The sequence below is a fragment of the Megascapheus bottae genome, chromosome 30 (genome assembly GCF_031878675.1).
Source record: "Megascapheus bottae isolate mThoBot1 chromosome 30, mThoBot2.hap1, whole genome shotgun sequence".
NCBI classification, from domain to species: domain Eukaryota; kingdom Metazoa; phylum Chordata; class Mammalia; order Rodentia; family Geomyidae; genus Megascapheus; species Megascapheus bottae.
In genome coordinates this window covers 1,229,777-1,254,319 of record NC_143538.1, presented here as the reverse complement: position 1 = coordinate 1,254,319, position 24,543 = coordinate 1,229,777, and the positions used below count along the sequence as shown (strand labels likewise).

The 24,543-nt window shown below is 43.8% G+C and overlaps 1 protein-coding gene across 1 annotated transcript in view; it reads left to right on the top strand.

Moving 5' to 3' along the window:
* Scaper (S-phase cyclin A associated protein in the ER) overlaps positions 1 to 24,543 on the top strand; it is a 172,201-nt gene that overhangs the window by 93,968 nt on the left and 53,690 nt on the right. Inside the window, exons 24-25 of the mRNA XM_090321658.1 lie at positions 7,143 to 7,258; positions 18,397 to 18,520. Of these exons, the coding sequence (XP_090177784.1) occupies positions 7,143 to 7,258; positions 18,397 to 18,520 (240 nt within the window). The remainder of the gene's footprint in view (positions 1 to 7,142; positions 7,259 to 18,396; positions 18,521 to 24,543) is intronic.

Sequence of the window (24,543 nt, the reverse complement as noted above, 5' to 3'; positions counted from 1 at the left end):
ATAGGTGGTAGCACAGAGGAGTTCTGAGGTTAGGATCCACTATTAGCTTTTCAGGAAACATTGACTCGTGTTTGCATCAGCAAAACCAAGAAAGAGGAGCATGTATTCTGGACCTGCTGCTATTCGCAGGTGAAGGTATGGTCTGCCATGTTTGACTGGCAACAGAAGTTGACCAGGGGCTGCTTGTTGGACAGTCTTCCTTACCATATTTTGCAGCAGAAGCATTGCACAGGGCACGCTTTTTCCCCAGTGTTTTAGCCTCTTAGTTGTCTCTCATATACCCTTTTTTGATATCAGAGAAGGGCCTACCTCTAAAAGCCAAGTGTGGATAATCAACCTGATTGTATATGGTGATCCATTTCCTTCCTGTAAGGTGGTCTAGGCTGTGTGATCAGACCCCATGCTTGATGACAGAATCCTTTCTCAAATCAGCTGTGTTGGATTTTCCGCGTGCCCTATCACAATCCCTCTAACCCAGTTGCTTCTTGGAAGGAAAACAAAAGGAAAAGCTTGTCCTCACCCCCCAAAAAAGACAAACACCTTGCATGAAATGTTAGCATGTGCACAAGCAGAGAAAGTGTTGGGTAAAATTAATTTTTTAATGGGGTTTTGTTTTGTTTGCCAGTCCTGGGCTTGAACTCAGGGCCTGGGCACTGTCCTTGAGCTTTCTCAATGGTAGTGCTTTACTGCTTGAGCCATAGGACCACCTCCAGCTTTTTCTGTGTATGTGGTACTGACGAATCAAATTTGGGGCTTCATGCATGGTAGGCAAGCACTCTACCACTAGGCCACACTCCCAGCCCCAGTAAAGATTTTTGAAGTGTTATCTTTGTGGAAGTTGGAGGAGGAGAAAGGAAAGAGAAGAAAGAAGGGAAAGGAGAAAGGGAAGGAGATGGTTTAGAAAGTTTTCTCCAGCTAAGAAAGTATGGCGCTGTCTGGAATCTTGTAACCCTGGCCAGCCTTCACCTCACCCAGGGACTGCTTCCTACTGTGTTCCCATTTCCTGACAGTCTCAAGAATTGCACCACCAGTTAAACCAACACTCGTATTTCAGTCCTGCAGATTCTAGTGATCTTTTTCATTTCCCTTTTTTATTTACTTGCAGTGGTGAAACTTACATTCCAGTACATTCTGGGAGTCTGGATTCCTTCAGACCCTTTTTGAAGCTGCCAGGGATTGCTAATATAAGAGACAGCTCCTCTTCCAGTGCCAGCTTGTGTTCAGAGTAGGATCGAGCTAAAGACAATATGGTATTCCAGACAGAGGTAGAAGAACAGAAAATCTTAAGTAAAGGCCTGTAGTGGCTGCCAGGGGTATGGTACTGGTATGCTTCCTTGATTTTAACAAGTATGCAATGGAGAGGGAAGGTGTTAACATAAAAGAAAGCTGAACAAAGGCTTATATCAGCTTTTTTTTTTTTTGTAAGTTGTGAGACTTGAACTGTGGGCCTAGGCACTGTCCCTCAGCTCTTCAGCTCAAGGCTACTGCCCTAACCATTGAACCACAGTGCCACTTCCGGTTTTCTGGTGATTAATTGGAGATAAGTTTCTCATGGACTTTTTAGTGCCCAGGCTAGCCTTGAACTGCGGTCCTCAGATCTCAGCCTCCTGAGTAGCTAGGATTACAGGTGTAAGCCACCATGCCAGGCTACTTACATCAGTTTAAAGAAAAAAATTTTTAATAATATTGAGACCAAGCCTTTTGTTAATTGGGGATAGTTAGTGATGTGTGTGCCAAAACTCAAAACACATACGCATAGCCACACACTTTGCTTTTCCACCACATTCTTGCTGCACACCCATCACAGTTCAGAAGTCTGATAAACTTAGACCCAGGCCCCAGCTCTGCCACTTCTGCCTGTATTTGAGATAATTAACCGATTCTTCTAAGATCACTTTTCATAGCCATATAATGGGAATATCAGTTGCCAGCCACTTGGTAGGCCTTCAGAATGATGCTTTCAGAAAAGTCATTTTTTTTTTGTGCCAATACTGTAACTTGAACTCAAGGCCTTAGCTTTTTCACTGAAGGCTACTGCTCTACCTATCAAACTCCAGCTCCTGTTCCACTTCCAACTTTTTGCTGGCTCACTGGAGATCAGAGTCTCATGGACTTTCCTGGGCTGGTTTTGAACTGTGATCCTCAGATCTCATCCTCCTGAGTAGCTAGGATAACAGGCATGAGCCACTGGCGCCCAGCTTTGTATTTAAGTCTCTCTCACTAGACTGAATGATGGGCCCAGCTCAATGTTGCCACTTGACAACTCTGGACAACTTGAGGATATAGATGCTAAAGTAACTTTATTGTGGTAATGTTTTGTGAGATTGTATACTGACCTTGAGCTATCTGTCTTCATAACAACTGAAAAATAAAGACAAGAGCCACGTGCCAGTAGCTCAGGCCTGTAATCCTAGCTGTTCTGGAAGGCTGAGATTTGAGGATCGGGCATTAAAGTCTGTGAGACTCTTAACCACTAGAAAACAGGAAGTGGCACTGTGGCTCAAGGAATAGGGCAGTAGCCTTGAGCTGAAGAGCTCAGGGACAACACCCGGGTCTTGAGTTCAAGCACACAGACTAGCACCCCCCCCAAAACAAAACAAAACAAACAAACCCAGAGGGCACTGAACTCTCCCTCCCTCCGCTTCTGTTCTGCCCTCTCTCCCTGTGTCCCTTTTCTTAGTCCAAATGGGTCAGAAATGGCCCCTTTCACCTTTCCCTGAGAAGGCCTTCTGGAGAGTCTGCATGCAGTGAGCGTCCTCTAGCCTTGAGAAAGCCTTTCTAGACATTCTCAGCCCCACTCAGCGTATTTTGTTGTCAAGCTTTCTAACTGTGTCTTGTGATTGGCACTGAATTTGGCACCACATCTTGACAAGTTTTATAATTTCATTCATGAAATATCCTTGTCCTCCCAGAAACCTGGTTTTTCAGTATTAGTGCTTACAGCTGGAAACCAGAGTACAGCCACTTTAACAGATGCTGGGACTTCGAAGACTCTGGAAGTGCTGACTTAGTATATAAGAGGGAAAACAGAGTGGGAGACTTGAGCTCCTTATGTTTGCTTCTTTTGAGCTAACAGATAGCTGGGCATTATAGCTCACACCTGTAATACTTCCCAGTCAAAGAAGATGAGATCTGATGATCACATAGTTCAAAGCCATCTCAAATGGGATATTCCATAAAACTCTTTATCTCTGATTAATGCCAGAAAAGCCGGAAGTGGAGTTGTGGCTCCACTAGCACAAAAGCTCAGGGACAGCCCTGAGTTCAAACCCCAAGACCAGTACCAAAAAATCCCCAAAAGTAATGTTAGCAGTGAAGATAGTAAATGAATAGGACAATATCCTTCAAGTGTTAGGGAAGTTTTCCATATAAAGATAACTGTTTTTTTTTTTTTTAAAAAAAGAAAAGAAAAGAAAAAGGTTTGGGGTTTTTTTTCCCCTTCCTAGATCCCTCATCTCTATAAATTGGGCAATTGAGTTCTAAATTGATGGGGTTGCCAAATCCGACTTGTCTTTCCTCTGAACAGGTGTCTGCAGATGCTCAGAACAAATCTAGGCTGTCCTGCTAATTGAACAGGCAGATAGTTTTCCCCATCTGCCACCTCCGTCTAAAAAGCTCCATCCTCCATGCTCACAAAGAACATAATCACTGTCTACAGAGAAGTCAAGTACAAAGGCCACCCCTTCCCAGGCCACCAAAGATTAGCAGCTGCTCCTGCTTTGATAGGGAGAAGTAATAATGGTTACTCTAGTTAATGACTGGATGGATTACCAGGCCTTGTAATTCAGGTAGAAGCTGTCTTCCCCCCCCCCCCATCCCTTTAGCTGAGCTGGAGCTGCTAATCTCATTAATCCGTTGTCAGTCTCACAGTGGGAGAGATCAGGGGACCCCAGGTTCTTGAGGTGTTACAGGTACATAAGAAAAGCCACATAGCCACACATTTCATACTCCCTAAAGGGGAGTTGACTTTTCTCAGTTAAATCAGTTATTAAGGGGGAAAAAAAAGCCCTCCTTCCTAGTTTCACACTCAGGAGTATTTGGCAAGGGGTTAAGAGGGGCTTTTGGGTTTTATATTCCCATCCTGGGACTTAAACTCAAAGCCTGGGTGCTGTCCCTTAACTTTGTTGCTTGAGCCACAGCTCCATTCCTGGCTTTTTGGTGATTAATTGGAGAGTAAGAGTCTTATGGACTTGCCTGCCTGGCTGACTACAAACCATGATTCTCAGATCTTACCCTCCTGAGTAGCTAGGATTACAGACATGAGGCACCTAGTCTGTTCATTGCCTTTTTGTGTGTTCGTATTTTTTTTTTTGCCAGTCTTGGGCTTAAGCTCAGGGCCTGAGCACTGTCCTTGGATTTTTCTCAAGGCTAGAGCTCTACCACTCGAGCCTCAGCACCACTTCTGGCTTTTTTCTATGTATGTGGTACCAAGGAATCGAACCCGGTTCTTCATGCATGCTAGGCAAGCACTCTACCACTAGGCCAAACTCCCGGCCCTGTGTGTTTGTGTTTTTGTGTGTATGTGCCAGTGGGACTGAGGCTTGATCTTAGGGCCTTGGCACTCTTGCTTGACTTTTCTGCTCAAGGCTAGAACTCCATAACTTGAGCCATAGCTCTACTTCTTGCTCTTTACTATTTGATTGGATATAAGAATCCCTTGGACTTGCCTGCCTGGTTTGGCTTAGAACCGTGATCCTCATATCTCAGCCTCCTGAGTAGATCAGATTACAGGTGTGAGCCACCAGCATCCAGCTTCAGACTGCTTGTAAGGAGCCTGCAGACAAAAGAGAATGGGGCTGAGAGCTCGGACAGAGCAAATTGGGGTAGATAGGAGATGATGATAGGACACAGGAGAAGTGAGGGAGATACTGAGCAGTCTCCCCCAGCCATGCTCTGGAGAAGAATGGCCAGAAGGGGGCATGTGCACCTCAGAGTAAGAAATGTCCCCATTCAGAACACCCTCCTTGACAACTGGGGAGATTTGTGAGATTTTTCTTTTCATCATGGCTTTTGCTTGAAAAAGCTTCAAGTGACAAACTAAAATTTCAGTTTTCAATAGTACATTAGTAAGGGGGGGGAAAGACTTTGTGTATGGTCTTTTTCACCCTGAAATTGGCTGATTTTTGTCCTGATTCAATGTCTGTTAGAGCCTGTGGCTGAAGTTTTTCAAGAGATCACATCTTTATTGTCAGCACAGCATAAAAGCCTAGAGCTTCTTGCATTTTTTAAAGCATAGATGTATCCATGAAGCTGGCTTCAGTCCATCTCCCTCCCTCCCTCTTCCCCCCCCCCTCCCAAATGTCATCAGCAACAGCCAGTAGCACTGTCCTATTTCCCCATCAATCCATCGCTTGGCTTAGTTTTGAGTTTAGAGATAACATTGTGTGAAGGTTTATACTAGAATGAAGTCTGAAAGGAGAGTTTAGCTCTTTCCTAGTTCACTTTCATTTTACTCTATCATTTACTTTATTTTTGGTCAGGCCCTGGATGCTGTCCCTAAGCTCTTTTACTCAAGGTTAGTATTCTATTACTTTGAGCCACAGCTTACTTCTGGCTTTTTGAGTGGTTCATTGGAGAGAAGAGTTTCACGGGGACTTTTCAGGCTGCCTTTGAACTGTGATCTTCAGATCTCAGCCTCCTGAGTAGCTAGGATTACTGTTATGAGCCACTGGTGAGTGATATCATCTTAATATTTTAATTTAATACTAGATAAGTAGTGATAATTTGATACTAGAGCTTGAACTAGGGGCTTACTATTCTTGCTTGGCTTTTTCACTCAAGATGGGTGTTCTACTACATGAACCACACCTCCATTTCCAGATTTTTACTAGGAAATTAGAGATCAGAGCATCAAAGACTTTTCTGCCTGACTGGCTTTTACCTGTGATTCTCAGATCTTAGCTTCCTGAATAGTTAAGATCAACAGGTACTAAGTAATCATTTTACTTATTTGTTTGTTGAGGCCTCTCTTTAAATATTCATTTTATTTTTACATAATTGTACAAAGGAATTTCAGTTCACTGTGTTTGTTTGTGAGTAGGGTGCATTTTGATCATTGTCACCCCCCCCCTTTTTTTTTTTGACCAGTCCTGGGCTTAGGCTCAGGGTCTGAGCACTGTCCTTGGGTTTTCTCAAAGCTAGAGCTCTTCCACTTAAGCCACATCACCACTTCTGGCTTTTTTCTATGTATTAGTACCGAGGAATCGAACCCAGGTCTTTGTGCATGCTAGGCAAGCATTCAACCACTAGGCCAAACTCCTGGCCCAATTGTCACTCCTTTTATCATCCCTCCCCATGTCTCCCAACCCCACCCATCCCTTCACCGGGGCTAAGAAGATTCAAAGTGTTGGGCACTGTTGGCACACCCGTCATCCCAGCCATTCACAAGGCTGAGATTTGAGGATCATGCTTCAAAGCCAGCCCAGGCAAGAAAGCATGTGAGACTCAAACTTCCAATCGACTACCCTCAAAAAAGGCAGAACTGGAGGTGTGACTCCGAGGGCATAGAACACTAACCTTGAGCACAAAAGCTAGTATACAGGCCCTGAGTTCAAGGCTCAGGACAGGCACCAAAAGTTAAAAAAAAAAAAGATTTAAGGCAAACATGTCCTTCACCTTGAAAAATAAACTTACTCTGGTCCTAAAGCTTAATCCCAGTGTAGGAGAAAAATACTCTCTGGGGTAAAGAATGGATAATTTTCTCCTGGGATCATACCAGAGGTATTATAAGCTGTACTTTAACAGTTTAGTCTCTTCAGACTATCCTTCCACAGGCATTGACTGGCTTCTAACCACAATCCCCAGATCTCAGCCTCCTGAGTACCTAAGATTACAGACATGAGCCACCAGTGCCTAGAGAGAACCTGTTTTACTTTTTGTGGTTTTGTTATGTTTCCCTCTTCAAGGTATTATCATAAATAAGAACAGCTTATATCTAGTAATCTGATTCATATTGGTCCCATTCACTAAATTTTAAGCTTCATGAGGGTCAGGACCATCTACCACTTTTAACCTAAAATTCCTGCACAGAGAAAACCCCCAACAAATATTTGTAAGGTAACTGTACCCATTGAATGCTTCCTATTTGGTTATAATTTTATGCCTGGGAGGTTCAACTAACCTCTGTGCGTATTTCTGTCTAGAATGTAGCAGATCAGATCGCGTTTCATGCCGCGGGAGGATTAACTGCCCTGGAACACATCCTTCAATCCCTGCTCCCCACCACAAACATGAACGCCAGCTCACGAATTCCTCCCAAGTAAGTGTTGTGTTTTAATCTGCCTTTCACATTTTGTTGGTGAGCCATTTTTGCCCTATGGTTTCCATATGGGGAAACCTCGAGAACCTGGAATGTGTGCTTACAAATCCCCGTGGAGGAAAACGGAGGTGTTTAGCCTCACTTACAGAATTCAAATTGACCCTAAAAAGCCTTAGTGGAGAAATCTCTTTAGTCAATGGCCTGCTGGAAAACAGAGAGAAGCTGGTGAACTTTGGCGCAGCTCTGCTTTTAGAAATGGAGTAGGAAACTCCCCACCCCCAACCCCCAAAAAAGAAAAGCCAACCAGAGAGGAAGTAGGAAGCCCAAGCTGTGAAATCTGAAGTCTACATACCCAGGAGGAACATTCCTGAGCCAACACTACCATAGACTGCTGGCCCAGCCAAATTGCTGGGATTCACATTGTACATGGGTCCCTAATGGTGAATCACTCCTTGTCACGGCATGCTGTGCAGACTTTGGACCTCGTCTCTACTCTCTTTCCTAGGCTCTGAGGTCTGCCTTTAGTCCCTGAGCACCTGTTTCAGGAGTGTGACACTTTGCTGGTACCCTGCATACATTTGTGGACATTTTGAGACTTACCAAATAAGTTTGTAATACGAGTTATTAGGCCACCAAGGAAATATTTTCACTCTTTAGGTAGCACAGTAATAGAAATGTATTCATCTATAAGTCTCCCCCCTCCCCAAGTAGCTTTGGCTTTGGAGCCATGTAAAGCTCTGTTCGGGTTTCAGCCAGCATGGCTGGCTAGGAGAATGCATGCAGGTACTTTCATCTCATTGCATGTTGCCTTATTTGAAAAATGGGGTGATTACACTTCACATGGCTATGCAGGGAATGAATCCCTTGAAATGTATTTGAAAGCTCTTTGCAATTCATAAAGTATTTTATCCATGTCAGGTGAGATGTTTTTCACTGGGTAGTTCATACCCTGGGTTCTCTTTGGATCATATAATCTTTCCTCCTTTTTACTAAGACAGTCTGCTCACGTGGTATCTCTCCCAGATGATGCATGGGTACTTGTCCACTGGCAGTGCTGCTGGTGCTTTGGTCTACTGATGAGGAGAGGTGAGGGGAGTGCCTCGGGGAGGCAGCGCGAGCCTTATCCAGCAGGTGTGGCAGGCTCTCCGCTGTCCCAGCCTTCAGTAGCCTTGCTTTACAGTGTGTTGCTGAGTGTGTACTCATCACTCACTATATGATAATTCATAGATCAGGAAGGCTGAAGTAATGAGACACAAAAATAAGAATTTTGCAGTAAGAAAGGAACTGCTACTTGATTTGTTGGTACAGTGCTTTGATAACTCAATAATTCATACCTTAGCCAGGTACCAGTGGCTCATCTCTGTCATCCTTGCTACTCAAGAGGCTGAGATCTGGGCCAGGAGTTTGGCCTAGTGGTTAAAGTGCTTGCCTAGCATGCATGAAGACCCGGGTTCGATTCCTCAGTACCACATACATAGAAAAAAAAGCCGGAAGTGGTGCTAAGGCTCAAGTGGTAGAGCTCTAGCCTTGAGAAAGTCCAAGCCCAGGACTGGCAAAAAAAAAAAAAAAAAAAAAAAAAAAAAAGAGGCTGAGATCTGAGGATCAGAGGCAGATCAGAGTTCAAAGCCAGCTCTGATGGTAAAGTCTCTGAGACCCTGTTCTTCAGTTGACAACTAAAAAGCCAGAAATGCACATGTGGCTTGAGTGATAGAATGCTAGGCTTGAACTTTTTCTTGCCAAGCAAGTGCAGGAGTCCCTGAGTTCAAGCCCCAGTCCCTACACCAAAAAGTAGCTAGCAGCATTAAATATATGGTTCTTCCATTGTCCTTGAACCAAGGGAGTAAAAGTCCATGAGAGAAAGACTGAGTACAGGTATGGTCCCTGGCCTCTTCCTCATCATGAACCTCCATTGTGCCTGAAAGTGTGATCCTGTCAGTGCTTTTATTATGCCTGATACTACGTGAAGATACTGTAAAACATACCACAGCCCTGGTCATAGCAAATCCGTCTTCTTATTTATACAACAGAGGATATTCTTTAAGCTCAAAGACAGTAACACACCATCATCTATTTTCAAATATTAGAAAGCCATGACAGAGCTGGGAATGAGGCCTAATGGTAGAGTGCTTGCCTAGCATGCATGAAGCCAGGGTTTGATTCCTCAGTCCCACAAAACAGAAAAGGTCACAAGAGGTGCTGTGGCTCAAGTGGTAGAGCACTAGCCTTAAGCAAAAGATCAGAGACAGTGCCCAGGCCCTGAGTTTAAGCCCTAGGACTAGAAAGGAAAAAGAAAGGAAGAAAAAGAAAGCCTTGACAAGCTTAGTGCTATTGGTTAACACCTGTCATCCTCGCCTCCAGAAGCTGAGACCTGAGGAACATGGTTTGGCAAGGCAAGGTAAGGGTAGGCAGGGGTAAGAAAGGCAAGCGAATGGTAATCAAGGTTAGGCAAGGCAAGGCAAGGGTAGGCAGGGATAGGCAAGGCAAGGGCAGACAAGGCAAGGCAAGTCTAGGCAAGGGTAGGCAAGGTGTGGCAAAGTTAGGCAAGGATAGGCAAGACAAGGCAAGGCAAGGGTAGGCATGGGTAGACAAGGCAGGAATAGGCAGGGGTAGGCAAGGGAAGCCAACAGTAGGCAGGGGTAGGCAAGGCAAGGCAAGGGTAGGCAAGGCAGAAAAGTCTGTGAGACTCTTATCTCTAATAATCAGCAAAAAGCTGGAAGTGGCGGTGTGGCTCAAGAGGTAGAGTGTCAGCCTTGAGCCAAAAAGGCAAGGGAAGACTTGAGATCTTAAGTTCAAGTCCCAGTGTTAGCACACACACACGACAAACATGTTTTTACTAGTCTCAGTTGAAAAAAATGCTAAAACATGCCATGCATTCTTTTGCACTTATTTTCTTATTTTAGGGTTGATGGCAGAGTAACATAAGTCTTCCCAAAAAGTAGGTAAACCTGAAAAGAAAATTGGTTGGCCTTATTTCAGGATAACTTTCCTCAGTGTGGGAAACAATTTGACAGGCCCCCTTCCTGAATAAGCTGACTTTGGGATACCACATCCCGACGCAGTCTTCTCAGTAATAACTTGAAGAGGAGGCCCCGGTTTCATGGGCTTCCCTGGGGGCCTTAGATCTCAAGCTCCAGTAGCTAGGACGACAGGCAGAAGCCACTGTTGCCCAGCAGTTTCATACTTTTAACAGAAGCTACCGGAAGCTTTTCTCCCTCCCCTCAAAAAGGCAGTAGAGAGGGTGAGTAGTAAAGGTTGCACAACTCAATGCCAAGGAGGGAATTTGAGAGAAAATAAAGAGAATTTAAAAATCAGCCCACCAACCCTTCAAAATCTCCCAGTAGGAGAAATCCTGGTCCTCCTTGTCCTCAGCCAGTTAGCAAAGCACAGCAAAGCACTCTCCCAGCTTGATTCCTTTAGCTCTGAAAGGAAAGGCTGCCTGAGAACATGCAGTCATGATCCTGAGGCAGTGCTCAGACAGGAAATCCTAGCCTCCCATGCCTAGGGTCCTGGGGCTGGCTCTGTTAGGAGGCAGTGCCCAGAGCTGGGCACCTGTGTCTCACACCTGTAATCCTAGCTACTGAGGAAGCTGAGATCTGAGGATTGCTGTTCAGAGCCAGCCTGGGCAGGAAAGTCTGTGAGACTCTCATCTTCAGTGAACCACCAGAAAACTGGAAGTGGAGCTGTGGCTCAAGTGGTAGAGCACTAGCCTTGAGCCCCGTGACCAACACCCCCCCCCAAAAAAAAAGGTAGAAAAACCTAGTAAAAAGTCCTGTTTTACTGGCCTGCAGTGAAATAAAGAAACAAGCTCCCAAGCCTGCCCACCTGCTAATGACAGCAGAGGGCATTGCTCTAGACTCAGGACTCCAGGATTCTTTTCCAGAATGTGCCAAGTTTGGCTTAGGTCTTTCATCATTGTTGTTTTGTGGGGTTTTTGGTGGTAGTTGGGTTTGTAGTCAGGCCTGTATGCAAGGCCTATTACAGATTTGAGACACTGACACCTGGCTTTTTTACACAGCTCTTTTCAGGACTTTGGAAATCTCTGTTCCCAAAAGGAGAGGCACATATAAGAATGATATATTATTTGCCAGAGTAACACCTATCTGGTTTCCACCCTGAGTTCAGTGTCAGGTGTCTTGAAATCTTTAGAAGACCAAGACATCAAAGCGAAAAGGAAACAAAATAAACCCTTCGGGTCAGGTACCCTTATTGTTACTATATTGTAGTTGGTAGTACTCAGGCTTAAACTCAGATAAAACTCAAAGCTAGCGCTGTATCACTTGAGGTGCATGCATGTCCTTTCTGGCATTTTGGTTGTCAGTTGGAGGTAAGGGACTTTCTACCTAGGCTGACTCTGATGTGGGATCCTGGATCTCAACCTCTTGAGTAACGAGGATGCTTCCCTATGTTATAAATTATTAACAGTTAACATCCATGAATTATTAATAGATTAACAGTTACCTGATAATGTTATCAGAGATGTGACAGTCCCTTCCTTTTTGCAAAATATTTAATTTTGTGTTTCATTCTTTCCTTAATCCTCCTATTTAAAAAAAATCAGAAGTGGAGCTGTAGTAGAGCACCAGTTTTGAACACAAAAGCTCAGGAGCAGTGCCCAAGCCCTGAGTTCATGCCTCAGTACTGGCCAAAAAAACCCACTGCGCGCACGCGTGTGTGTGTGTGTGTGTGTGTGTGTGTGTGTGTGTGTGTGTGTGTGTGTGTGTGTGTGTGTGTGTGTGTGTGTGTGTGTGTGTGTGTGTGTGTGTGTGTGTGTGTGTGTGTGTGTGTGTGTGTGTGTGTGTGTGTCTGCATGCGTGCACACGTGCGTGTGTGTTTGCAATCTATTACTGAGCAATTGCTTATTTATAATCAAAATTGTGTTAATATAATTCTAAATATTTTTCTGATCAAGGTTTACTAAGAGTAAATAACTTTCCATCATCGACAATAAAAGTTTTAAAACAATGTTTTTCAAGCTAATTAGCTATAGTGATTGATAAATATTCTTCCTCATTCAGCATATTGAGGCATTTTGTTTATGTCTCAAAGGACTTACGGAGATGGTTACAGTTGACAGCTGCTCTGCCGCTAATAAGATTAAAGTAAAGAAATTAGTTGTGTCAACTTTAATCTGCTGTTTAACACTGCCAACCACCTGGGGTCCTCTTCCAAGCCACCATGTTTAATTGTGAATTTTAAATTACATAACCAGATTCTACTTAAGAACATATCTGGAGCCGGGCTAATCATAGCTGTCTTGTATTAAGAAATTTATGTCAGCAGTAAAAATAATGCCTAGCACCAGAGTTTTAAATTAATGTATTAATATGATGACCACCCTCCATTTTTAAATGTATTATTGTAATCTTTGAAACATAATACTTTCTCAGGAGGCAGATAATTTGAGGAAAGGTGGAAAGTCTAATTAAATAGATGCTTAAAATGTATCTGAATCCTCATCTAAAATGAGAAGATAGTGAAATAATTAAATTGCTTATTCTGTTTGTACCAAATTCATCAATTGAACAAAAACCCTTGATCTAACACATCTAGTTGAAGATTTCTCTGTTCTTGTGTGTGTGTGTGTGCGTGCACATGTGCACGTGTGTGCCGATCCTGGGTCTTGAACTTGGGGCCTGGGTACTGTCCCTAAGCCTTTTTGCTCAAGACTAGCGCTCATAGCTCCACTTTCAGCATTTTTCTTGGATGATTAACTGAAGATAGAGTCTCGTAGACTTTCCTGCCTGGGCTGGATTCGAACTGTAATCCTCACTTCTCAGCCTCCTAAGTAGCTAGGGCTGGCTCTCTGGTGTTTAAGTAAGTTCTGTAAGTCATATCCAAAAAGCTTAGCTGTATGATACTTTTCTTTGTTTTTCAGAGAGAATGTTCTCTCTGAAAAGAGAAGCTTTCTTGACCAACAAAAAATTTAAAATTTACTTACGTATTCATAATTATTTGGGCAAGAAAACCTATACCTCAGAACTTCCAACCACAACATACTTTAGAGAGAATGGGCAGTGAGATGTTAATGTATGCCCAAAAGATACTTTCAAATTCTGGAGCTTTCTGTTGGATTTTTTTTTTAAGTGCATCTAATGACTTGATTTTGAAATTACAGAGGAAAGCTGCCTAGACAGACCACCCAGGCTGGGTTGGAAGCATTTTACTCCACTTAAGACAGGTGCTTTTCAAATTAAGGTTGTCTTTCAAGAGTTTACTGAGTGGACAGGTTTTTCCAGCCCCTGAGATTTTGGGCTCACTTCTCTGTTTTTGTTATTGTTTTATTTTGTTTTTCCTCATCCAAAAGTAGTTTCTGTGTGCAGAGTTCCTGGGAAAGGTTCATCCATGTAGATTACATAAATACCCTTACCACACTTTGCCAGATTTCCTCAATGAAAAGTAGACAGGACTTAAGCCCTGGTGTCTTTCAGTCCAGGTAGGGGAGGGGAGCTCACTTTTTTATGTGTATGTTTGTTTATGCCTCTTAATGATTCACAAGAGTGTTGAGACAGCTTCTAAAAAAGCAAAACAGAAAAATAGAAATTAAAAATCAAGGTTGTTGCCAGGCAGTGGTGGCTCATATTTGTCATCCTAGCTACTCAGGAGGCTGAGATCTGAGGACCATGGTTCAAAGCTAGCATGGTCAGGAAAGTCTATGGGACTCTTATCTCCATTTAACCACCAGAAAAGGTCATAAATGTAGCTGTAGCTCAAGTCATAAGCACTAAACCTGAGTAAAAATTGTCAGGGACAGCATCTAGGCTCTGAATCTAAGCTCCAGGACTGACACCAAAAATAAAATAAAGGCCATAAAAATATAGGTCAAAACCAAAAGAAAATAAGATGCAATTATAAAGCTATACCGTTCAGTGCAGGATTATAAACATAATGCCCCCATATATTTTCTGAAAACCTTTGAGGATCTACAATTGTATATATTAATCATCTCTAGCATAAATTTGCACAGACGAATGTGGTGTTTAGCACAAACATCAACAAGTTTATCGATTATTCCAGGAAACAGAGATCATGCTCTGTGTGTACTTCAGATTTTTTTTTGGCCAGTCCTGGGGCTTGAACCTAGGGCCTGGACACTGTTCCTGAGCTTCTTTTGCTCAAGGCTAGTGTTCTACCACTTTGAGCCACAGTGTCACTTCCGGGGATAACTGGGGATAAAAATCGAATAAACTTTACTAATCTCTCTGGCTTTGAACTGGGATCCTCAGTTGTCAGACTCTTGACTTGCTAGGATTGTAGGCATGAACCACTAGCACCCAGCTTATAGCTCAGATTTAAGAAAACTGGGGACAGGACAGATTAATCAGTCATCTTATTTGGAGGTAAAATTAATTGAAATTCCTGACCCATAAGTTCAAACATAACTGATAAGGATGAATTACAAAACTGGGCACTAGTTACTCACGCCTGTAATCCTAGCTACTCAGGTAGCTGAGACCTAAGGATGGAAGCCTTAGCTTCAGTTAAACTCATCCCCAGTTAGCCACCACAAAGCAGGAAGTAGAACTGTGGCCCAAGAGGTGGCCTTGAGTGAAACGGCTAAGGGATAGTACCCAGACCTTGAGGGCAAGCCCCAGTATCAGCACAGAAAAACAAGGTGGGAGAGGGTAATTCATCCTGTCAGTTTGTGACACATGCATCTTTGTACAATTGGGAGAGATGAGGGAGAATGACGAGAGGAATGACTATCGATCAAGATGTAACTTATGCTTAATAAGATTAATAACTCCAAATAGATTAATCATGCACAGGCACTGCCCTAATTGCTGTACACAGCTAATGCTCCCTGAATTCTCCAGACACCCATATGAAACCCTGATTTTATATCGAAGGACATGGATGCTAAGGTGTTTGTTCAAAACTTGCTAAAATCTTGAATGGGGTTCCACTTAGCTCTTTCTTGTTCCTTTGTTTCTACCTCCCTTCCCCCGAATCTGGGGTTTGAGTTTCGGCACTGGAGCTTGCTTGGCTTGTCACTTGGCTGGCACTATACCACTTGAGTCATGTCTCCAGTATAGCTTTTTTTTGCTGGTTTTTTGGAAATAATGGTTCACCAACTTTTATGTCCAGGCTGGTTTTGAACCCTGATCCTCCAGATCTCAGCTTCCTGAGTAGCTAGGACAGGTGTGAGCCCCTCGGAGGGGAGTGGGGGGCTGGCTCTCTATGGTTGTACTGTCAACCAGTACACATTTCATAACCAGTTTTCAGAAATCTTGCCAGTTATATGAAGCAAGGTACAAGCGTATCATACCTCTTTACCACGGGCCCTCTGTACCCCTCCACCAGGGACTGTTTGGATGTTTTAACATCACTCCAAGGTTTAGATTGATTGAAAGTCACTTTGAGAAAAGCTCCTAGACTTGTTGAATTTGGAGTGGTGCCTGTGGTTGCCTTGGCAGGACCAGACCAAATGAGTTCTAGAGTTTTCCACTTCCCATAGGCCAGACACTTCCAATGCCACCAGCACTGGAGCATCAGGCCTCTGAGGCCGCAGGCACAGTGCCCGGTACCTCATAGATATCTATGATAGATTTAATATTTGCCCGGAGCTTGTCAGTCCTGACTGTGGGAGAGAATCACCCTGAGAGCTTTAGAAAATGTTGGAAATCTGCCCCCTTCCCTGGCTAGGAACTTAGGTAGGCCTGTAGCTTAAAGCTACCAATAATTCTAGTACCAGTAAAGTTGTGAACCCCTATCCAGGAGCAGTGACATTCTAGCTTTAGCCTGCATCAGAATTTAAAGCTGAACTTGCTGCCGGATGCTAGTGGCTCAAGACTGTCATCCCAGCCACTCAGGAGGCTAAGACCTGAGGATCAAGGTTCAAAGCCAACCTAGGCAGAAAAGTCGATGAAACTCTATCTCCAATTAAACACTAAAAAGGCTGAAGGTGGAGCTGTGGGTCAGGTGGTAGAGCACTAACTTTGAGCATAAGAAAGTCAGGGACAGTGCCCAAGCCCAGAGTTCAGACCCCAGGGGTGGCACTAAAAAAAGAAAAGGAAAACACACACACACTCACACACTCACACTGCTTGACACAGTTCAGAGTTTCTGTTTCCTGCATCTGGGGAGGAACTGGATAATTCACATCTCTTCAAGTTCCCTGGTGATCCCGATGCTGCTTACTCCTAGGGTCAAACCTCAAGAACTGTCCTACAAATGGATCAAGAAAACGTGTGGCGTATAAATCTATGTGGCTTAGTGGTTGAGTGCTGGCCTAGTCATGCATGAAGCCCTGGGTTCAATTCCTCAGCCCCACATACACAGAAAAGGGCAGCGTTAGCACAGTGGCTCAAGTGGTACCTTGAGGAGAGGAAGCTTAAGGACAGTGGGACAGTGCCCAGGCCCTGAGTTTGAACTCCAGGACTGGCAAATAAATAAACAAATAAATTACACATTTTACTCATCCATCAAGAAATGATACTAGGTAATTTGCAGGGAAGTGGATGGACCTAGAAAAAAAAAATGAAAATAAATCAGGCCCAGAGAGACAAATGGCACAATTTTCTTTCCTGTGGAAGTCAGATCTAAATTACAAATCCATAGGAAAACATATACAGGATCATATGCACATGTACACAAACATTAAAGTACGGTATAAACTCTAGTAGTGTAACTTCTTTGAACAGCTAACTTACAGCTTAACAAAACGAATACCAGGAAACTAAAACATATTCTGTTGCAGAGGGAGGGGGCACACAGATCAGGGGAGGGGGAGAGTAGGCGAATGCAGTTGTTTTATTCAGTGTGCACATGTGAAAATAAAGCCTTGTAATTTGACAAGATGGATGAGGCTGGGAAAGACGGGGGGAGAATGATGGATGGGTAACATTGAGATGCATTATACTCAAAACTTATTTGTTGAATCAAAACCTTACCTTCTTTCCAACTACTTTAAGGTAATAATTATGAAAGAAAGAAAAGAAAGAAAGAAAGGGGAAAAAGAAAGAGAAAGAAAAAAGCATTTTAGAGGATTGGTTGTAGGGAACCAAGTCAAAACATTCTTATATCAGACTTAAGCAGGAGATTTAGTCAGACAGGCCAGAATAAACATGGATCACTCAGGCAGTGCAGGCCTGAGGTTCAGTCTCCAGAACCCCTAGGAGAGGGCCTGGCCCATTAAGCTTGTCGATTTCTATATTTGAATAGCCAATGGCATATCATCCTGTAAATCCTCTGATCTTTGCTTGGCTGGACCTTAAACCATTTGGGCCTGTGACCAGTGTGACATTCTCGTTACCTATGTGACCTGAGGCCATGATCACACCTAGTCTAGCTACAGCAGGGCAGAGCCTCCACTTTCTCTGATCAGATGCTTGCTTTTCCCTGCCAGCAGATCTGGCAACAGGAGCCTTGACAGTTTCTTTTCTTTCTTTTCCTTTTTTTTCTGGGTATTATTTGAAAATTGAAAGTTCTCAGTTAATATGTAGTCATAGCCAATTAAGAAGTATATCAGCCAGGCACTGGTGGCTCAGGCTTTTTAATCCTAACTACTCAGGAGGCTGAGATCTGAGGATCATGGCTCAAAGCCAGCCCAGGTAGACAAATCCAAGAGACTCTTATTTTCACTTAAGAAGTGGAAATGGAGGCATGATTCAAATGGTAGAATGCCAGCCTTGAGTGAAAAAGCTAAAGGTTAGCACCCAGACACTGAGTTCAAGCCCTAATACTATCATACCTAAAACAGAAAAGGAACCCTGCGTTAGTAACTCAGGATCACAGCTCAAAGCCAGCCCAAGCAGAAAAGTCATGGAGACTCTTTTATCTCCAGTTAACCATCAGAAAACCGGAAGTGGTGCCGTGGCTCAAAAGTAGTAGAGCACTAGCCTTGAGTTAACAAGCTCAGAAACAATACCCAGGCCCTGACAACTGACCAAAAAAAAAAAAAAAAAAAAAAAAAGGAAAGAAAATCAGATAGACTAGTAAATATGTTTCCTTTGTCTACAGCTGCCATTAGTAAGTATTAATAAAAAGCTATTAGGTACTCATGGATGAAAATGGTAAGGGATTTTTGAGGCATGTCCATCTCCTAGTGGTTCCTTTCATACCAGTCATTTTACGTTTTTTACTTCATTTGGAAAACAGCGGTTCAGGGTTCACAAATGGTGTTTTTCTCCATCTACCAGGTCTCTTTGCAATGCAATCAACGTTTACAACCTCACCTGCAGTAACTGTTCAGAAAACTGCACTGATGTTCTGTTCAGTAACAAGATAACCTTCTTGATGGACCTGCTGACACACCAGCTGACGGTAGGTGATGTGGCTGCTCTGAGACAGAAGCAGGTATGGTTTGAGAAGTATTCCTCACAGCCAATACCAAAAGAATTCAGCCAGTTTACTCTTTCAAACTGAAGAATAGAAAAAAAAAAAAAAAGATCACAAAGATGATTCAGCGTATCAAATAAGGAGAGGTAGAGAAACTCTTTAACTATTTGAAAGTATTGCATTGCATTTCAAGTTCCAGTATTGGATTGATGTTAGATGTGTGACACTCGCTAAGAACACAGATTTGTGTGACTGGACTTGACTTCTGGAATCAGGTGGAATCAGCGCCAAAACTCTGGAGCCACAGGAGTAACTGGAGTGAAGGGATGTTAAAGCAGGAAACCCACAGTCAGATTCTTGCAGCACAAGTAAAAGGCTGCATTATAAAGGTTTTTTTGGTAGCTCTTTAGATTTTTTTTTCCCCCAGTCCTGGGGCTTGAACTCAGGGCCTGTGTTCTGTCCCTGAGCTTCTTTTGCTCAAAACTAGCACTCTGCCACTTGAACCATTTCTAGCTTTTTCCATTTATGTGGTACTGAGAAACTAAACCCAGGGCTTCATACTTGTTAAGCAAGCACTCTATCCGTAAACCATCTTCTTGGCCCGTTTTTTTGTTGTTGTTGTTGGGTTTTTTGGGTGGGTTTTTTTGTTTGTTTGTTTTTGTTTTTTGCTAGTCCTGGGTCTTGAACTCAGGGCCTAGGCATTGTCCTTGAGCTTTCTCAAGGCTAGCAATCTAACACTCGAGCCACAGTACTACTTCGGGCTTTTTCTGTGTGATACCAAGGATACCCAGGGGTTTGTGCATGCTAGGCAAGCACTCTACCGCTAGGCCATACTCCTAGCCCTTAGATTTTTTTTTTTCAGTTAAAAAAAAAAATACAGCTGAGGGGTGGTGGCTCACACCTATAATCCTCGCTACTCAGGAGGCTTAGATCTGAAGATTGCAGGTCAGTAAAGACTGAGAAACTCTTATCTCCTATTAACAACTAGAAAACTGGAAGTAGGGCTGTGGCTCAAGGGGTAGGGCGGTAACCTTGAGCTCAGGGACAGCACCCAGGCCCGGAGATCAAGCTGACTGACCAAACAAAAACCTACCCTGTCCAAAAGTAGCCATTCTATACTTCTGCAAGGAACAGAAGGAGCCAGTTGTCACCTTAATTTTTACTTGAGTGCACAGATGTTGACAGGAAAGCCAAAGGTTCAGTTCTGCAAATGCAGTGTTCTGAACAGAGCTGGGGCTATGAGTTTCATGGGGACGTTTCTGAGCCCCCAAAGTATTGGCTGAAAATTACTCTCAGGCTGCAGGTTTACAGCACAGCAGATTTCTCTTTTGGAGCTGAATTGCTTTTAATCAACACACAGTCCTAATAGTTCTTGCTTAAGCTCTCTGCCTTGTGTTTTCTTTCTTCCCCCAAAGGGTTTTATTTCTACACATTTTATGCCTTAACTGAGGCATAATAGTACCCTCTTCATTGTTCAAATCTTCTTTAACCTGGCGCTTTCTGTAATTCCAAGAATGTGTGTGTGTGCACGTGTGTGCACGCGCGCACGCACGCGCATGCGCGCACATGCCAAAATAGGAGCTTGAACTCAGAGATTCACACTTGCTTGACTTTTGTGATCAGGGCTGGTGTCCTACCACTTGAGCCACAGCTCCTTTTCAGCTTCATGCTAGTCAATTAGAGATAAGAGCCTCATGGACTTTCCTACCTGAGCTGATCCTCGTAATTAGCTGGGATGTGAGTCGTAAGCTGTCAACACCCAGCCTAAGAATACTTCTTTCTGTGATCCTAGACATTACTTCTCTCCTAGAACTAATCAAATTAGATTGTAATTATTTACAGTCCCCCTCCCCCATGAACCCCAGAACCAATAAAGACAGCAGGTAACCTATCATGGTCTGCAAGATCCTAACCCAGGACCTGGCACTTAGTAAATTCAACACATCATTTGAATGAACACAGGAGGGGATGCAGTTAATCCCCACAAGTCACTAGGGGGAATCTGGAATGGTGAAGAAACCTCCTAAAGACAAGTACACCATGTGATATTGAGGGCCATTGACTGCAGGGGGTGATACCCCAAGATGCAGACCAGAGCTGTGTCACAGGCTGGCTGCTTACAGGCTTCAGTGAGTTCACACAGCAGGGTTTTACCGTTGTTGTGGAAGTCATTATAATAGGAGTAAGGGGGCTGGAAGCGTGGCTTATTTGGTAGAGCCACTGAGTGAAAATGTCAGGGACCAAGTTTGAGTTCTTGTCTTGACCACCCCCCAAAAAAATTAAAATAAAATATGAGTAAGGTATGTTTGCAGAAACAAAAGTCTTCAGAAATAGGAGGAAAAAAAAGATTGGTTGTCTGGCCTTCTGCCTCCCGTGTTTTAATACATGTTGCTTTATTTCATTTTCAAAATAGATTCCCGGGCCGGGAGTTTGGCCTAGTAGTAGAGTGCTTGCCTAGCATGCATGAAGACCCGGGTTCGATTCCTTGGTACTACATACTTAGAAAAAGCCAGAAGTGGTGCTGAGGCTCAAGTGGTAGAGCTCTAGCCTTGAGAAAGTCCAAGGACAGTGCTCAGGCACTGAGCTTAAGCCCAGGACTGGCAAAAAACAAAAAACAAAATAGATTCCTGAGGGGGTTATTAGCCTATTTACAGACAGGGAAACTCAAGTCAACCTAAGACACTGACTTCCCAGTCGGTTGATGTCTATACATGAAAGTTAGTCACAAAGCCAGGAGCCGAGCCCGAGTTGCGGGACCATCTATTTCATACAGTAATGGAATCATTTTTTTTTTAATTGCTAGTGTCAGGAATGCCAGGGAAAACTGTCCCCATGTGAAGACAGTTGAATTGTAATAGGGGATCCTGAGTCAGAAAACCTGTCTCAGTGGGAAACTGGAAATGTAAGCAAAGTCTATCGAATAGTTCAGTTGATTAATTCATGGTTAATTTCCTCTTTTTGATAGTTATATGTGTTTTTTGTTGTTGTTCATTTGTTTTTGTCAGTCATGGGGCTTGAACTCTGGGCCTAAGTGCTATCCCTGAATTCTTCAGCCCTACCCCTTGAGCCACAGTGCCACTTCTGCGAGTCTCATAAACTTTAGTGCTCGGGCTGGTTTTGAACCATAGTCCTCAGATCTCAGTCTCCTGAGTAGCTAGGATGATAGGCAGGTGTGAGCCTTTGGTTTTGTAAGATGTTAATGGTAAGGATAATAACTGTGGAACCACTCTATTTTATAAAAGACAATTGTTGCTTTAAAATTATTACAAAGTAAGAATGAAAAACAAGCAAAAACCCTAATCCCTTGCCTTCCTATTGCTCTGTCCTGCATTGTCTGGAAGAACTTACTCTGTCTTGAGAAGAGATTTCTCCTAACATGGCAGATAAGGGGAGAGAATGGAAAAGGCATTCTAAATTTGGAAGAATGACCAGAGTGACACACGGTCTTCCTCCTGACTCTTCACTTTGTTGGCTGGGGAGCAGGCAGAGAAAGAGAGAGAGCCAGCACACCTGAGAAATGGAGAAGTTGAAAGAGGAGGGAAGGAGGGAGGGAGGGAAGAAGGAAACTGATGTTATTGAGAGAAACTGACTCTTTGACTCAGTGCCACTATTTCCAGATCAGAGAAGCCCAGCCTGTGACCCCAGCCTTCCAGGAACCTCTGGGTAGACACAGAACAGGTTCACAGATGACTTCTCTTAATGTAGGATACTATAACAAGACTCCACAGGCTGTGTAGCTTATGCACAAGAGAAAGTTGTTTTTCCCTCACAGCTCTGAAGGCTAGGATCCCTGCTGGCTGGCTTCTTCGGATGTCCTCTCATGGCAGAGGACAGCCAGACAGTTGTCTGGGCTTATCTTAGAAAGGCCCTCATGGCATTCATGAGGAGCCCCCTTCTCCCTTCACGTTGGGATCACCGCCCAGATATAATTGAGTGCCAGCATTTGGACTTTGGGGGCACAGCCCTGGGTGTGCAGCACGTTGGGGGAATAGTCTGATGATCTGTGCAGGAAAGTGAGGTAAGCTTTGCCTGACTCATTAGCAAGGAAAGACTTGTGAGCTAGCCGGCCGTCTCTCACGTTAGCTGGCATTTACTGAGTGCCAGCCCTGTGTGCCAGGAGCTTGTTAAGTATCTTATTTCCCGCTTCATCGAAAGCCCTACTTTCCTTTGAAAAATACCCCTGGCTTGCCACCTCCGGGCTTTTAATCTCTCAGTCAATGGATTCCATCACATGGGGTATTTGCTCAGTTGTGTTCATTTTGCTCCATTAGGCACTGGGATCCAGGGACACTGTTTGCTATCGTTGGCATACACGTGGCACTTCCTTCCCCCTCTTGTAGCTGGCAGCTGTACTGCTGGTCAGCCTGGATCCCTGGCAGTGCCTGACGAGGATGCAGCTCCTGGTTGGGAGTGACAGGCCATGGTGGTTTTCCTGTTTGTGGAAATCACTTGGGTGTGTTTCCATTGTTCTGATCTGAGTGCAACTGAAATATGAATCACTAACTTGGGGTGTTAACTTGCAGAACCCTTGAAATAAAGGGTAAAAAAAACAATAGTCACCACACTTTTAGAAGGAATTTTTAAAAATACATAAAAAGGTAATGATGATCTGGTAGAACTTAAAGCCCCCAGGTTCTCATTTATTTCAGACTGGTCCTTTAAGCCACATTTCCTCCACTAGCTGTGTGGAATTTGTTTCCACACTCTTTTGGGTTTGGGTTTTGGGTTTTGGGGTCTTTTTGTTTTGATTTGATTTTTGTGTGTGTGCCCGTCCTGAGGCTTGAACTCAAGGCCTGTCCACAGACTCCGAGCTTCTTTGGCTCATGGCTGGCCCTTTACCACTGAGGCACAGCTCTCCTTCCAGCTTTTTCCTGGTTAATCTGGCTTTGAACTGTGATCCTGAAATCTCAGCCTCCTGTGTAGCTAGGATGACAGAGTAGGATTCTTAAGATTAAACTCTCAAGGAATTTATTTAGAGCCCTGCAAATCCAGTTAATTTAGATAGGTTTCCATTAGAAATGGAGCAAATATTGACATATATCTCCTAGGAAGCATTAAAGAATTAAAAGACACGAAAATGGATTTCTTCATTAAAGTAATTAAGTATCTGCTCTACCAAGATCATTCCATAGCTAGAACTGTGGGCCTCTCATCTCAAGATGCTTCTTTAAGGCCAGTCATACATATTGAACAGTGATTTTTTTAAAAAGACCAGTGAAAAAGATCAAAATGACAAATAGGAAGCCCCAGATCCTTACTCAGCTCCCCCCAAAAACACTTAACAGTGATCCACCCAGAATACTTTTTATAACACTCCAAAAACCAATTAGAAAGTTGCAGTCCTGCAGGCAAGCACAAAGCCAAGCTCGCTGTATGGAAATAAGAGTAATTGCGTGTGTCTGGGATCGGTGCTCTCCAGTCAGCATAGCTTCGTGCCACAGAAGAAAGCTTTGGCTCATGATTTGTTGGGAAGAGGCTGAAAGGACAGGAGTGGGGAGAGAACAGTAGGATGTGTACCCCATGTTTAAGCCTTTTGGAGGGATTCCTGCTGAACTCAATCTCTGTCTTGCAAGACCCAGATTTCTGAGGGACCACTCTCATGAGGTCCACTGAAACCAAACCAGAGCAGGAGCAGTTCCCTGTAGCACCAGGGGCCTGCAGTACTTCAGAGGCCACTGCAACATAGTATGATCAGAAAAAAGGCCCTCAGCTCTCAGCTTCTCCCTGGGAGGAAGAAGCTATGTTCAGTGTTCCAGCCTGTTAGTGGGTACCAGTCTTGGGGTGATCCTCAGGAGCCAACCTGCTTTGGATGTTGCTGAGAGCAAGAGGGAACAGAAAGACATTGCTCCTCTCCAAACAGAGACTGCAAGACGCTGGCAGGAGAGAGACATGATGACCCCCTGAATCTAGCAGGCTGACAGATGAGAGAACCTTTCCCTGCAAGAAGGTATAAAGGCGTGTACAGGGCCGGGAGTTTGGCCTAGTGGTAGAGTGTTTGCCTAGCATGC